General features: G+C 41.6%; 1 protein-coding gene, 5 non-coding genes and 1 pseudogene across 6 annotated transcripts; 3 read left to right on the forward strand and 4 right to left on the reverse strand.

Moving 5' to 3' along the window:
- The first annotated feature begins 1,696 nt into the window (after positions 1-1,696).
- On the forward strand, positions 1,697-1,769 carry trnak-cuu (transfer RNA lysine (anticodon CUU)). Its single transcript has one exon. It is a non-coding gene; the product is annotated as a tRNA-Lys (tRNA).
- A 215-nt stretch (positions 1,770-1,984) lies between these two features.
- On the reverse strand, positions 1,985-2,058 carry trnan-guu (transfer RNA asparagine (anticodon GUU)). Its single transcript has one exon. It is a non-coding gene; the product is annotated as a tRNA-Asn (tRNA).
- Positions 2,059-2,289: 231 nt separating this feature from the next.
- Positions 2,290-2,363, reverse strand: trnai-aau (transfer RNA isoleucine (anticodon AAU)). The gene has a single exon. It is a non-coding gene; the product is annotated as a tRNA-Ile (tRNA).
- A 2,116-nt stretch (positions 2,364-4,479) lies between these two features.
- Positions 4,480-5,577, reverse strand: LOC134326073 (uncharacterized; the record flags this gene model as incomplete). The annotated part of the gene is made up of 2 exons (XM_063008275.1): positions 4,480-5,258; positions 5,454-5,577. Coding segments are annotated over 2 exons (903 nt in total), but the record flags the coding sequence as incomplete, so codon positions are not given.
- A 2,221-nt stretch (positions 5,578-7,798) lies between these two features.
- Positions 7,799-16,599, forward strand: part of LOC134326242 (zinc finger protein 658B-like) — a 126,583-nt pseudogene continuing 117,782 nt past the window's right edge.
- Positions 8,669-8,740, forward strand: trnat-cgu (transfer RNA threonine (anticodon CGU)). The gene has a single exon. It is a non-coding gene; the product is annotated as a tRNA-Thr (tRNA).
- Positions 14,832-14,904, reverse strand: trnak-cuu (transfer RNA lysine (anticodon CUU)). The gene has a single exon. It is a non-coding gene; the product is annotated as a tRNA-Lys (tRNA).

Raw genomic sequence — 16,599 nt, forward strand, 5'->3', positions numbered from 1 at the left:
GTACGGCTGTGAAAGTTCCATCTGATATTGCTGGATGCTGGTAGTCTGTGCGCCACAACGTTATCAAGAATACTTGTGCGCTTGGGTGATCTGGAAAAAAAGCTGGCAAATACACCAAGGTTAGAAAAAAAAATTCTCACTTTGGTTATGTGAGAAGTAGCCTGCTGCGTTATCAGATTGAGCTGATGTGTGTAGAAGTGGATGTAGTGTGCATTTGGGTACATGTCTTGTATCTTCTTCTGAACACCTGCAGTGGCACCCCTCATCACGCTGGCTCCATCATATGCCTGGCAGATGAGCTTACCCTTTTGATCCTCAGGAAGGATAGTTGCAAGACGTTCTTTTAGGGCTGTAGCAATGGAATCAGCAGTGGCCGACTGCAAAGGGATGAACTCAAAAAATCTTTCCTGCACATTGTTTTTAGCATCAATATAGCGTAGTACAAGAACAAGCTGGCACTGCGTGGCAATATCCATGGTCTCATCTGCCTGGATTGAAAGAAAATCGCTTCCCTGGGCTTCTTTGATTATATGTTCCTTCAGAACAGACAACATACAGTCCAGTAGCTCATTCTGCACAGTTTTTGAAGTTCCCTTAAACACAGTGGCATTCTCAATGTGCTCTCTCAGCACTCCATCAAGAGAAGCAACAAAATCCACCAACCCTCGAAAAATTCCGGGATTATCTGAGCTCTTACTTTCATCATGGCCACGCAAGGCCAGCTCAAAGGCTCCACAAAATTTCACACAGTCTATTATTCTAGACAGGATGTGCTGATTTTTTGTCACCTCTTCATTGTGCCTTCTAACAGCAATCCTGTAACCTCCTGTAATCCTGTAACCTTCATCTTACAACTAACTTCATCTGCAACTAACTGTTTAACGTGAACCAAGCTGATGAACCGCAGCTGATTGATCAGTTAATGAGTGGACTCGGGGATTGTCCAATCACACGGCGTTTAAAAAAAATAAGCCAATAGTGACACACTTCTAATAAGAGTGGGTGTATACGGGGCGCAGAGAGCTGCGCCCTGTGGAAAATTGAAAACAACCATTTAAAGAGCAGCCTCAGACCACGTGCTTGCCAAAAGTTTATGCACGTACATAGACACTCGTTAGACCGGCGCCCCGCGCATGGGACGTGTGCACGATGTAAACAATTAAATACAAATATTTATTTATTTCAAAAATGCTATTATGACCATTAGATAAACAGTTAATTAGACAATTAGACAAACAGACTAATTAATTTCATAATTATTTTGCAGTATGTAATTTACTTATTTTAACATCTTAATAATTTGAAGGGGGGCGGTGCCCCTGCACCCCGTATTGGCCAGCCGCCACTGCATTTAGGGATGTGTAATGTGTCATTTTAGGACAGCCTATCTTATAAAACTTTTTTAAACTGTATAACCACTGAAGTTGGCATTAATTGTAAATTCTATAGACCAGCCTTCTATTCATCACTAACAAACACCAAACAACATCATACTGCAAATCTCATAACTCAACACAAGTCAAGGTAGTAGTTTATAAGTGACAGTAAGTCTGTGTCTGTTTCTGTTACTTATTCTGAATTGTGTTTGTTTGTAAACTGTGAATTAGTTCTTAATCTGGTCGTGATGTTAGTGAATTAAACCTACATCTCTCTGATGGTCTGACCGATGAGCTGTCTGTTCTTACATGCTGCTTAAGCCCGGCTAGCTCAGTCGGTAGAGCATGAGACTCTTAATCTCAGGGTCGTGGGTTCGAGCCCCACGTTGGGCGAGTATCTTCATTTAACATCTACAGAAACCAAAAGGACGTTCTTCCACTTTGGACAGCCGGTCTCCGGTGACTTATCAGGTGGATATTTGTGCTTGTAGGACTGTTGTTTACTGGATGTTTTCAGTTACTTATTTCCACTATTCTGTGCGACTACACATTGTTGTTGTGTCTCACATCCGTTTGATCAACAGGCAGGTTGTGCAATAAAAGGCACTCGTCCCTGGGTGGGCTCGAACCACCAACCTTTCGGTTAACAGCCGAACGCGCTAACCGATTGCGCCACAGAGACACACGCAGAGATGTTTCATTGGACAGTACAGATGAGTCACATGACTTGCTAACTTTTACAGAATGGCAATTAAGTTTGGTAAATTGAAATAATGGCATGTTTCTGACCTGAATGAGAGGGGCAGTAAAAAGATCTCACACTTGTCAGAGACAACGTCTGAAGCCCAGGTTAATAGGAACTGGTAGTTAGAGAAGGATCACTTGTTTGTTAGTTTAAGTCCAAAAGTGGGTGTGGCCCATACAGGGATCGAACCCGCGACCTTGGCGTTATTAGCACCACGCTCTAACCAACTGAGCTAACCAGCCAGTTTAGCTACACTCTTTATCTACACTCTTTAGATCTTTGTACATAATTCTACACTAACTCCATTCAAGCAGCTGCATAGCAGCACAAAAACCATTAGAGAGTCTGCACACTTTCAGTGAAGATCTGCAGAAATGAGCGGCTCCTAAACTGAATTTGGTTGTTATTGCACCAGAAATGCAGCAGTTTCGTGTTATTTTAATGATCCGAGATCTCCGTCCTATTTGAGACCATGCATTAATGCAGTAGGTCAGTATGCTCTCCACAGAGCAGTGGTAGAATGCCACCAAAAGCTCCATGTTCAGGTTGGTTTTCCTGAGTATTTTCAGGTGGTGTTTGTGGTCCAGGTGAGGTCCTCTATGATGTGGCTTCCCAGAAACTTGAAGCTGGAGAACTTGAAGCTCTTTCCACTTCTTCTCCTTTGATGTTTAAGGGAGTGAGGTTCTCATGGACATGCTGAAGATTTTACTGGTGGGCACAGTCTCTGAGTTCTCTTCCTGGGATCCCATCAGGCCCTGCAGCCTTTCTGACATTCACAGATCTAAGGGTTCGTCTGTACAGTAAGAGAGTGCTCACTGGTAGCTGGTGTGGTTACAGCAGCTGGATCCATCCCTTATGCCTCAAAGCGGGCAAAGAAATTATTTAGATCCTCTGCCAGCGAGACGCTGTTAGCTGTTTGAAGATCTTTGCTCTGCTCTGTATCCTCTAGTGATGTTGGAATAGACACAGCACCAGGTATTATATAGAAGCACACGCCCTCTCTGTGACTCTTACCGGAGTCTTTGTTTCTGTCTCTCTGGTGGATTGAGCAGCCTACTAATTCAATAGCTGCATCTGGCACATCTGGATTAAGCTAAGATTCTGTGATTATCATCATACACGTTTTCTGTATAGATGTTGGCGATGTTAAACTTAGTCTAAGTTCATCCATCGTTTGAAAGCGACCTGAGGTTCATGACAAACAGACTTGTTAGCGGTGGTTTGTAAGGGGCTCTTTAGTCTTGCTAAGATAACGGACCGGCATCTTCGTTTTTGTCATCTCTTCCTCCGCCGTCTTCGTCACCTTCCGTTGGGTGTGGTCTCAAGTTCGTCTCGGCTGTAGGAAAGGAGACTTAATGAGTGAATTCAGTTTAAATATTAATTTATAAAAACTTACCCATGATGATTTACCAGGTCGTTTGTTACAGTTTCCTTTCCAGTCGTACCTCCACAAAAACCAAAACACTTAATCTGTAAAAGAAAGACACGTGCATGAATGTGATGAGGTTCTAAGATCTCTGAATATAATCCTGATCATCCCTAATGAACCCAAATGAAATTCATACTGCACATTCACTGCACTATACTGCACACCCAACATACTGACACCCTTATACTGCACCTCTACCTGTTACTGCAACACAGTCAGTATACATACTGTAACCAAACGTATTCACATACTTTACACCACACACACAATAATTTTCTAATGTTGTGCTCACGAATAAAAGTCAAGAAGTTTTAAGTTAAAAAATAGATCATTTAGGGTTTTTTCTCTGCTCTTAAACATAGTAGAGGGCCACTTAAGAACACACCAGGATTAAGTAAATTGTCAAAGTGCATCTTTTAAAGGAACTATAACAAAGTACATACATAACACATAAAAAAAACAGTTTAAAGTAGAAAGCACTTACTAGTCTAGAGGTTAGCAAGTGGAGCAGTGAAATCCTCAATTTGTTTTGGATTATTTTTTCCAAGTGCATTTGTGATGGACCTGAGTAGGCCGAGCTTTTCATTATGTTGTTGTAGCAGCAGCTCTAATACAGTCAACATTTCTCTCTCCATTACTGTTAGTAAAATATCATTTACAATATTCAGTTTCTAAATACACACACACACACAAACACACACACATCTTGTACACACGTAATATTTACATTTACATTTTCAGCATTTAGCAGACGCTCTTATCCAGAGCGACTTACAGAAGTGCTTCCACAGTGAACATTTCATTCTTTAAGTTTAGATAGACAACAGTCGAAGAACACAACTCTGCTAAAACCTGTTAGAACCAAAGTGCCTTTTTTTTTTTTTTTAAATGGAAAAGAATGGAATAAAGTGTTAGTAAATAAGTACAAATCAGCCTAAGTGTTTAGTAAAAAGGTGTGTTTTTAATCGTTTTTTAAAGACAGCAAGAGACTCAGCTGTTCGAACAGACAGAGGAAGTTCGTTCCACAATTTGGGCGCTAGAACAGAGAACAGCCTTGATGCTTGTCTTCCTTTAGTCCTGGATGGAGGCTCAAGTCGAGCTAGACTAGAGGCTCGGAGGTTGCGTGGTACAGAGCGGGGTTTGATTAGACCCCGAAGGTAGCTTGGGGCTGGTCCATTTTTGGCTTTGTAGGCGAGCGTCAGTGTTTTAAACTGAATGCGTGCAGCTACAGGAAGCCAGTGAAGAGAACGCAGCAGTGGGGTGATGTGGCAGTGTTTAGGTTGGTTAAAGACCAGACGGGCAGCTGCATTTTGAATGAGCTGTAAGGGTTTAATAGTGGCCATGGGAGCTCCTGCCAGGAGGGAGTTGCAGTAGTCCAACCGAGAGATTACAAGTGATTGCACCAGAATCTGGGTAGCTTCTCTGGAGAGAAATGGCCGAATCTTCCTGATGTTGTACAGGAGGAACCGGCACGATCTCGTCATGTTGGCTATATAAGGAGAAAAGGTCAGCTGGTTATCCAGGACAACACCAAGACTTCTTACCTTATCAGATGGTCTAATCTGGAAGTCATCCAGAGAAATGACTAGGTCCTGGGTTGGAGACTGATCTCCAGGAATGAGCAACATCTCTGTCTTGCTGGGATTAAGTTTTAGATGATGAGCCGACATCCATTGTGAGATATCTTGCAGACATGCTGAGATGCGAGCTGAGACTTGTGTGTCTGAAGGAGGAAATGACAGAACGAGCTGAGTGTCATCTGCATAGGAGTGGTAGGAGAAGCCATGGGAGGCTATGACCTTACCCAGAGAGCGGGTGTAGATAGAGAAGAGAAGTGGGCCAAGTACAGAGCCCTGAGGAACACCGGTTGAGAGAGTGCATGGGGTAGATATGGATCCCCTCCATGACACTTGGTAGGAGCGCCCTTCCAGGTAGGAGGCCATCCATTGCCATGCTGAACCTGTTACTCCAAGGTTGGAGAGAGTGGTCATGAGAATGCCGTGATTCACTGTGTCGAAGGCTGCAGAAAGGTCAAGAAGAATAAGAACAGATGACAGTTTGGCTGCTTTGGCTGCATAAAGCTTCTCAGTAACAGCTACCAGTGCTGTTTCCGTAGAATGCGCTGCCTTGAAGCCAGACTGGTACGGATCGTGGAGGTCATTCTGAGTAAGAAAGGCAGATAGTTGGTTATAGACAGCACGTTCAAGAATTTTGGATAGAAAAGAGAGGAGTGAGACAGGTCTGTAGTTGTTAATGTCTGTAGTGTCTAGTGTAGGTTTCTTAAGAAGGGGAATGACCTGAGCCTTCTTAAAAGCAGTAGGGACAACACCTGATGTCAGGGAGTTGTTGATGATGGGTGTGATGAAGGGGATTAGGTCCTGCGAGAGGTCTTTGAGGATGGTGGATGGTATAGGGTCAAGTGTGCATGTAGTGGGATTGCTGGATGAGAGGAGCTGTGTAACCTCATCCATGGTGAGTGGGGTGAAGCTGGTGAGTGTGTTGGTGGGTTGTACACACATCATACACACACCTTATACACACATGTAATACACACACACATCAGTACACAATCACACGTCATACACATGTATGAGGTGTCAGTACCAGGGTGTGTCATGGTATGGGGGTGTGTCAGTACCAGGGTGTGTCATGGTATGGGGTGTGATTCACTGGGTGGAATTAACAAACCACTCTGGACAGGTTGCCAGACAAACGTAAACAAACACACTTATACCTAGGGTACTCCGTTACCCCCAGGACATGGGGAGAACATGCAAACTCCACCCGACGTTTGGCATTGGCACGAGTGACCAAAGGTTTGGCTATAGCAGCCCGGCCGTGTATATTGACCCTGTGGAGCTCCCGACGGACAGTTCTGGTGGAAACAGGAGAGTTGAGGTGCACATTTAATTCTGCCGTGATTTGGGCAGCCGTGGTTTTATGTTTTTTGGATACAATCCGGGTTAGCACCCGAACATCCCTTTCAGACAGCTTCCTCTTGCGTCCACAGTTAATCCTGTCGGATGTGGTTTGTCCTTCTTGGTGGTATGCTGACATTACCCTGGATACCGTGGCTCTTGATACATCACAAAGACTTGCTGTCTTGGTCACAGATGCGCCAGCAAGACGTGCACCAACAATTTGTCCTCTTTTGAACTCTGGTATGTCACCCATAATGTTGTGTGCATTGCAATATTTTGAGCAAAACTGTGCTCTTACCCTGCTAATTGAACCTTCACACTCTGCTCTTACTGGTGCAATGTGCAATTAATGAAGATTGGCCACCAGACTGGTCCAATTTAGCCATGAAACCTCCCACACTAAAATGACAGGTGTTTCAGTTATTTTGTCCAACCCCTGTATATACACACTCAATATTATATTTATACACTCAATATTATATATATATAAACGATGCGTTTGATCTCTGCAGGTGGTGGTTCATCATACACAACAATCAGCTTCTCTACAAGAAGAGGTTTAAGGTAGGTCACATGACTTTACATGATCTAAATCAGCTCTCTCCTGGACCCATAATGCACCCTCATCTTTTGGGCGCATCACAGCAGAGGTCGACTTCTGTGCCGGGCTGTGTCCCACACCGCCCCGTCATGTTTAAGTCTGGGACGATTTCACCGGCGTTTATATCATTGACTGTATAAATAAGAAGGTTTTATGTTCTATTCCCCCAGCGTGACTTCACGGTACTGGCGGAAGACCTGCAGCGCTGTTCGGTCCAGAGCTGTGAGGACGCCGGGCGAAGCTTCTGCTTCCGTGTGGTCACGCCCACAAGGTAAGACCAGATCTATAATCATCAGAGATAGACAGACAGACAGATGATCAATAGACAGACAGACAGGTAGATAGACAGACTATTTATCTATCTGTCTATCCATCTGTCTGTCTGAATGTCTGTCTATCTATCTGTTTATCTATCTACTCAATCTGTCTATCTGTCTGCATCCTATATAATCTGTATCTATCACCGTGTGTGTACAGGAGCTGTACGTTCCAGGCCGACTGTGAGGCAGGTAGACGGGCGTGGATCAGCGCCATTCAGAACCTGACTGAGAGAGAAGGAACAGTCGAGAGCGAGGTGAATTATCATCACCACTATACTCCGGGAGGGGAGGGGTTCGGTTCTCGGCTCTGTAACACCAGTTTAATGCGTCTAAATCAGCAGGAATCAGACGGGTACGAGAATGATTCAGAATCAGGGTCACACCCACTTTAATGATTAAAGTTAGCATGGCTGAGAGTCAGGTGAGCATGTTCTGTGTATCAGGACTTTCTAACCTGAGTAATTTAATCACTGAAAGTAAGAATACCACCCTGTTCTTCTGCCATCTTTAATTCTGGCTTCATTTCACCTAATGAACGTGGCATCATCTTTATAAATGCTTACAATCAATTTTATCAATAAAATTGTGTCAATAAAAAAGAGAACTGCTGTGTAATTTAGTAAATTCTTGCACTGCACATGGCAGAGGACTAAAAGAAATGTAGAGCGTGTAGAATAAAAGTATTAGGAAAGTATGAGGTTAAAAGCATCAGCTTTTATTTATTCTTAAAAGAAAAATACATGAACCTCAGTCATCTCACACGAAGATCTGTTCTGCTCAACAACAGTAAAGCTCTCCACCGTTTCTGTGTGGCAGCTCCATAACTGAAGGGCTGTCAGTGTAGAATCGGGTATGTGGGTATATGCCCTGCCCTTTGTGCAGAGGCCGGTTAACTCAGTTGGTTAGAGCGTGGTGCTAATAACGCCAAGGTCGCGGGTTCGATCCCCATATGGGCCACACCCACTTTTGGACTTAAACTAACCAACAAGTGAGGTCAATAGTACCTGCTAGTTAGAGAAGGCCAGAGAAGGCTGGCCAAAAGTGACCAAACCCCTGGCCCTTTTGCCCAATTAGTTAGGTAAAGATTAAAACAGACAAGGGTGAAAGCAGGTTAAAAACGATGGTCAAGTGTTTTTCTAAAGCCGATGACTTTAAGAACGGTCACTATCAAGCTGGCGTTCTGCTTGTTACTCTTGAACTTTAAGAATGTGCTCAGCTTCCAGTTGTTACTTTTGCACAAGAACGTTTTTTCAACTTTTTGCCAGCTACCTAGAAAGGCGCGATGGCCAAGTGGTAAGGCGTCGGTCTCGTAAACCGAAGATCACGGGTTCGATCCCCGTTCGTGCCTTTAACATGCATGCTCTCGTTTTAAAACATGACCAATATGCTCTAGTTCACATTCCCTCTAGGCTAATTTAAGAAATACAGGTCCTTCTCAAAAAATTAGCATATTGTGATAAAGTTCATTATTTTCCATAATGTAATGACAAAAATTAAACTTTCATATATTTTAGATTCATTGCACACCAACTGAAATATTTCAGGTCTTTTATTGTTTTAATACTGATGATTTTGGCATACAGCTCATGAAAACCCAAAATTCCTATCTCAAAAAATTAGCATATCATGAAAAGGTTCTCTAAACGAGCTATTAACCTAATCATCTGAATCAACGAATTAACTCTAAACACCTGCAAAAGATTCCTGAGGCTTTTAAAAACTCCCAGCCTGGTTCATTACTCAAAACTGCAATCATGGGTAAGACTGCCGACCTGACTGCTGTCCAGAAGGCCATCATTGACACCCTCAAGCAAGAGGGTAAGACACAGAAAGAAATTTCTGAACGAATAGGCTGTTCCCAGAGTGCTGTATCAAGGCACCTCAGTGGGAAGTCTGTGGGAAGGAAAAAGTGTGGCAGAAAACGCTGCACAACGAGAAGAGGTGACCGGACCCTGAGGAAGATTGTGGAGAAGGGCCGATTCCAGACCTTGGGGGACCTGCGGAAGCAGTGGACTGAGTCTGGAGTAGAAACATCCAGAGCCACCGTGCACAGGCGTGTGCAGGAAATGGGCTACAGGTGCCGCATTCCCCAGGTCAAGCCACTTTTGAACCAGAAACAGCGGCAGAAGCGCTTGACCTGGGCTACAGAGAAGCAGCACTGGACTGTTGCTCAGTGGTCCAAAGTACTGTTTTCGGAAATCAAGGTGCCAGAGTCTGGAGGAAGACTGGGGAGAAGGAAATGCCAAAATGCCTGAAGTCCAGTGTCAAGTACCCACAGTCAGTGATGGTCTGGGGTGCCATGTCAGCTGCTGGTGTTGGTCCACTGTGTTTTATCAAGGGCAGGGTCAATGCAGCTAGCTATCAGGAGATTTTGGAGCACTTCATGCTTCCATCTGCTGAAAAGCTTTATGGAGATGAAGATTTCATTTTTCAGCACGACCTGGCACCTGCTTACAGTGCCAAAACCACTGGTGAATGGTTTACTGACCATGGTATTACTGTGCTCAATTGGCCTGCCAACTCTCCTGACCTGAACCCCATAGAGAATCTGTGGGATATTGTGAAGAGAAAGTTGAGAGACACAAGACCCAACACTCTGGATGAGCTTAAGGCCGCTATCGAAGCATCCTGGGCCTCCATAACACCTCAGCAGTGCCACAGGCTGATTGCCTCCATGCCACGCCGCATTGAAGCAGTCATTTCTGCAAAAGGATTCCCGACCAAGTATTGAGTGCATAACTGAACATAATTATTTGAAGGTTGACTTTTTTTGTATTAAAAACACTTTTCTTTTATTGGTCGGATGAAATATGCTAATTTTTTGAGATAGGAATTTTGGGTTTTCATGAGCTGTATGCCAAAATCATCAGTATTAAAACAATAAAAGACCTGAAATATTTCAGTTGGTGTGCAATGAATCTAAAATATATGAAAGTTAAATTTTTATCATTACATTATGGAAAATAATGAACTTTATCACAATATGCTAATTTTTTGAGAAGGACCTGTATATACGTATATTCAGCAAACGATTAAATATATGGGAGCCAAGTTCCTTAAAACAAATCATGCCTTGCTGTTCCTGCTTGCAATCATCACCTGGTTCCCATGGTCTGTCTTTATCTGATTCAGGTGTGGCTGTAAGCTGTAGCTTAGTATGTGTTAGCTTTAGGTTGTACCTGCACTTTTCCTAGTATTTTTATTTCAGGTTCATCATTTTCTTATCTATTTATTTTATCAATTGAAAGGGTTTTGTTGTTTTATTGTTTTATATTGTTTTTTAATAAAATTTATGTTTACGACCGATCACCGCCCATTGCATAACACTGGAACCGGTGATCAGGTCCATATGTAATTCACAATGACCATTAATGACAATAGCCATGTGTGTCTTTTACACATGATTGGGGAAAAAGACACACATTTACCCCAATTGTGAATTGAATATGGACCTGATCACCGGTTCCATTGTTATGCAATGGCCGGTGATCTGTCGTTATGCAAATCAGCTGCATATAAGGTTGGTTCCAGTCGCTGCTGAAGGTAAACAGACCGAGTACAAGTACAGTCTGTGTTCCTGTAGTTATGAACTGCTCTAATTCTCAGCAGTTTGAACAGGATTTGAATGGAAGGTAAAGCTCTTATTTTCAGGTTTTGTTTCCTTCCCTTTATTAATCTTTATGTTTCCTCAGTGAGCTCGTATCACTGCTCAGAATGTAGAAAGTGCTTCAGTAAATCCAACAGTTCACATATTTCTACACCATAAATACAGATAAATCTATAGGTGGGTGTTTCCTCTTCTAGTTTTCTTATTGTTCCTCATATACAGTAGAAACTAATTCACACAAATATACATACAGCATTTTACATGACTTAGATTCTTATCATAAAAGCTTTATCTAAGTTCATGTCATTTCACTTTACAGAATAGCCTTTCAATTCCTTGTTTGTGTTTAGGATTAAATGTAAATCACTTCTCTGCTGAGATAAATAGGTGTAGTTTGACTTCACCCATAATGCTTTGTGTCTCCATCTAGTTCATTTACACACGGTCCATAGGTAATGATCTAGTACTTCACACAAGAAGGTGTGAATAATTGGCTGATGATTGACCAATGCAGAGTTTTAACTGGTCTTGGGTCTTTGTCCTCAGCTCTATTTAAGGACTAAACTCTAGACCTGTAGCTGAGTCACTTGGTAAGAAGGATCTTCTGCACGTTCTTCATTAGAAACGACCTGCTGGAGACACCAGCTTTGTTAAAGTGGCTGCCAGGATTCTAACAGGAAGGTAAAGGGTTTTCTTGTTTGTTTCTTTTACATTTATGTTGCATTTGTTGTTTTTTTTATTTTATTATGTTATTTAATATTATCAGGTTAATATATTCAGACTGTTTAAAATAGCTTTATGCTCATAATTGTGGTGATTTATGAAGCCTTTTTTACTCTCAGCACACCAAAGATTTACACTTGTGAGCTAATTATTAGTCCTGTCATGAACTGGATTAGATTTGCTTGGTGCAGGACTGATGTTGAGAAAGTCAGATCTCTTATAGCTTTATTTATATCAAGTTATTTATAGTTATTTCATTATTAATATCTGCAGTATTTATAAGTATTTTATCCTGATGTTCTTTGAATTCAGATTCTCACTTAGACGTGAAGTGAATTTAATGTTTTTATTACTAGGTGATGAGTTTAATATTATTGTGGTATTAATGTAGTAAAAGTAATTCTAATTAATCGACTTGTTTCTTTGTTTCTGTTGCTTTCCAAGGAAACAGTTTCTACAGTCTTATCAAAGCATAAACATGAAGAACTTTCATCACTGCTCAGAGTGTGGGAAGAGTTTTACTACACAGGGTAATCTCCAACGACACCAGCGTATTCACACAGGAGAGAAGCCATATCACTGCTCAGAGTGTGGAAGCAGTTTTTCTCAACAGAGTACGCTCCAAAAACACCAGCACATTCACACAGGAGAGAAGCCATATCAGTGTTCAGAGTGTGGAAAGAGTTTCACTCATACTGGTGACCTTAAAATACACCAGCGTGTTCACACAGGAGAGAAGCCATATCACTGTTCAGAGTGTGGGAAGAGTTTTTCTCATCAGACTACACTTCAACAACACCAGCGTATTCACACAGGAGAAAAAACATATTACTGCTCAGAGTGTGGGAGGAGTTTTGCTCGACAGGTTACCCTCCAACAACACCAGCGTATTCACACAGGAGAGAAACCGTATAACTGCACAGAGTGTGGAAAGAGTTTTACTCGAAGTAATGCCCTTAAAGTACACCAGCGTATTCACACAGGAGAGAAACCATATCACTGCGCTGAGTGTGGAAACAGTTTTGCTGAACATAGTACCCTTCGAAAACACCAGCGAATTCACAAAAAAAGAGAAGCCATATAACGGCACAGAGTGTGGAAAGAGTGTTACTCAAAGTAGTGCCCTTAAAGTACACCAGCGTATTCACACAGCAGAGAAACCGTATTACTGCTTAGTGTGTGGAAAGATTTTTGCTCATGAAAAGAATCTCAAACAGCATCAGCGTATTCACATAGAAAAACTACATCACTGTTAAGAGTGTGGGAAGTATTTTATTGCATATTATGTTCTCCAACAACACCAGTGCATTCACACAGGAGAGAGGTCACATTGCTGTTCACTGTCTGAAAAGAACTTTAGTGAAAGGAATATCCTTTAAGTACACCACACCAGCGCATTCACATAAGAGGATGACCCATATTGCTGCTTATAGTGCAGATGAAGGTTTACTGTAAGAAGCATTTTTAATAGACACCAGTACGGTCACACAGAAGTTATGTTTTTGTGACTGAATCGTCTTGAAAAACACCAGCGCATTCAGAGGAGAAAATAAAATGATACTCCACTACTGCATGTACAGAAAAAGCTGTGTGTACTTTCTTTTTCTACTAATATCCACTAGAACTGTTCTACTTCAATTATCAAATGTACATGATGGTGTAATGTACCAACCTCAGATCTGAATCTGTTTTTGTTCATTATTCAAGTTTAATCTACTTTAATAAACACAGAACAACTTTTACTTTCAAGTGGAATAATTTTACCCTGGTCTTTATGGTGTTTGCAAGAATTTTGCATATTATGAATGCTAAGTTTTCATAAATGAATAGCCTCTTACTTTAACACGTCTAGGTCTACACTCCAAAATTCTAGTCTTTAGATGATTTCCACTTAGCAAATAATGAACCGTCCTCAACCAGAATGTACATGAGAAGGTGTGAATGGAGCAGGGTCGGGCCTGGTTAGTACTTGGATGGGTTAACGACTGGGAATACCAGGTGCTGGAAGCTTTTATCCACACACACCCACCTTCACTCCAAACCTCCTGTTACACACTGACCCAGCGGCTTTTTCTTCATCAAAGCTACACAATGAGACAAAGATCAGCTCATACTTTCATTCTTACTACAGTAAAACACATTCAACTGACTTTTAAAGTGAAGTTCAAAATGTTGTACAGACATCGTCGACATCTAGTGGTGCTAGAAATCAATTAAAATAAGTGAAATGTTTATTTTGTACTTTGGTTTTATATTATTTGTACAAACATTTGTTTTATTCAACTTTAAACCTGTAATAAAAGAAAAGGTGGGTGTGGCCCATACAGGGATCAAACCCGCGACCTTGGCGTTATTAGCATCACGCTCTATCCAACTGAGCTAACCGGCCTGTGTACAAGGGCAGGGCATATACCCACAAACCCGATTCTACTCTGACAGCCCTTCAGTTATTTATTTTGGGCGGCACGGTGGCTAAGTGGGTAGCACTGTCGCCTCACAGCAAGAAGGTCCTGGGTTTGATCCCCTGGTGGGGCGGTCCGGGTCCTTTCTGTGTGGAGTTTGCATGTTCTCCCCGTGTCTGTGTGGGTTTACTCCGGGAGCTCCGGTTTCCTCCCACAGTCCAAAGACGTGCAAGTGAGGTGAATTGGAGACACTAAATCGTCCAAGACTGTGTTTGATGTAACCTTGTGAACTGATGAACCCTGTGTGAAGATAAACTACCGTTCCTGTCATGAATGTAACCAAAGGTGTAAAACATGACATTAAAATCCTAATAAACAAATAAACATAAACAGTTATTTATTCTTAACTAAACATCTGTGTCTCTGTGGTGCAATTGGTTAGCGCGTTCGGCTGTTAACCGAAAGGTTGGTGGTTTGAGCGCACCCAGGGACGAGTGTCTTTTATTGCACAACCTGCCTGTTGATCAAACGGATATGAGACACAACAACAATGTGTAGTCCCACAGAATAGTGGAAATAAGTAACTGAAAACACCCAGTAACAACAGTCCTACAAGCACAAAAATCCACCTGATAAGTCACCGGAGACCGGCTGTACAAAGTGGAAGAACGTTCTTTTGGTCTCTGTAGATGTTAAATAAAGATACTCGCCCAACGTGGGGCTCGAACCCACGACCCTGAGATTAAGAGTCTCATGCTCTACCGACTGAGCTAGCCGGGCTTAAGCAGCATGTTAGAACAGACAGCTCATCAGTCAGACCATCAGAGAGATGTAGGTTTAATTCACTAACATCACGACCAGATTAAGAACTAATTCACAGTTTAAAAACAAACACAATTCAGAATAAGTAACAGAAACAGACACAGACTTACTGTCACTGTATTGTATTGTATTATAGTGTTAAATTGTAGCCTATTTTAATGAGATTAAGCTTTAATGCTGTATTTTCTTACATTTATTTAATCCAGCACAATAGTTAAATTGCACAACCCAACAAGTTAAAATAACCCATCATGTGTTCTGTCCAATATTTACACAGTGCTGGTTGCCAAATAACACATTTTCACCTGCATTTGGCCTTTTCTTTCCTGTATACCAAAAACAGTCGCCATTGCAGGTCTACAACACGTTACAACAACACTTGGGACACTTTATTTTTGCTTTCTTTACCTTGCCGGTGTCACGTTGTATTGAAACTAAAATAAATAAATAAAAATTTAAAATTTAAAAGCAAGTGTTTAGGTTCATTCATCATCTTAACACATATTACAAACTAATCAAGCTCGTCAAATTTCACACATTGTTCACATAAACAAAAATCTCAAGTTGAAGCACAAGATTCATTTATTTATAGACGGTGCTGTTTATGGTTTTACACTTAAAAACATGAACAGTTAAAAAATAACAACAAACACAACAACAACAATTTAATAATAATGTCACACATCTGTACCCAAGCAACAAGCTGTAATTGATCTAGCACCACTAGATGTGAACGATCTCTGTACAACATTTTGAACTTCACTTTAAAAGTCAGTTCAATGTGTTTTACTGTAGTAAGAATAGCTCCACATGTTTTGTACGTAGTGTTTATGGTATTTAAGCTGGATGGATAGATGGAAGTTAACATGTAATCTAAGGTGACTCTTAAGTTTATTCGCTGCTGTTGGCTTATAAAGTTTTACTGAACAAACTGGCTCGTATTTTGGCACTGATGTACCTTCCTGAATGGTGATCTGCTTGGTTGACACAACTAGCACAAGTAATCGTGGTCTACACCCCACAAGCGCTCTGTTGTACTTGCACATGCGCTGAACGCTACCATCCTGATACTGCTAAAGTTTCTAAACCTTTAGGTAGATGGCGCTGTAAACAATGATTTGCCTTTTGGTGTTACAATTTAGCATAGAGCAGTCATATGTGGAACACTATTCTCTACTTAGCATGGTAACAGTGATTTTACCTAAGTAAAGCCAGGTTCCACCAAGGTTTGAACTGGATTCAAAGTCCAGAGTGCTAACCATTACACCATGGAACCACACAGTGAGGTCTTACTTAGGCCCAAAAGTTAATAATTAGTCATTTAAGAGCAAGTTGGCTGTTAGATGGCGCTGTAAACAATGATTTGCGATTATATTTTGGGATGGAGCAGTCACATGTGGAACACTATAACACTACTAGTGCTATTATGATATTCAAGCTGGATGAATGGATGGAAATTAACACGTCATTTAAGGTGACTCTAAACTAGCACAAGCAATTGCGATGCTTTGTTGTACTGCACATGCACTGAATGCTACCATCCTGAAACTGCTAATGTTTCTCAATCTTGGACCTCACACCGGGCCCCAAATAAAAGCAGTAAGGTCCCACTGAGATTTGAACTCGGATTGCAGGATTCAGAGTCCAGAGTGC

Source organism: Trichomycterus rosablanca, chromosome 14, assembly GCF_030014385.1.
Source record: "Trichomycterus rosablanca isolate fTriRos1 chromosome 14, fTriRos1.hap1, whole genome shotgun sequence".
Taxonomy (NCBI): Eukaryota; Metazoa; Chordata; class Actinopteri; order Siluriformes; family Trichomycteridae; genus Trichomycterus; species Trichomycterus rosablanca.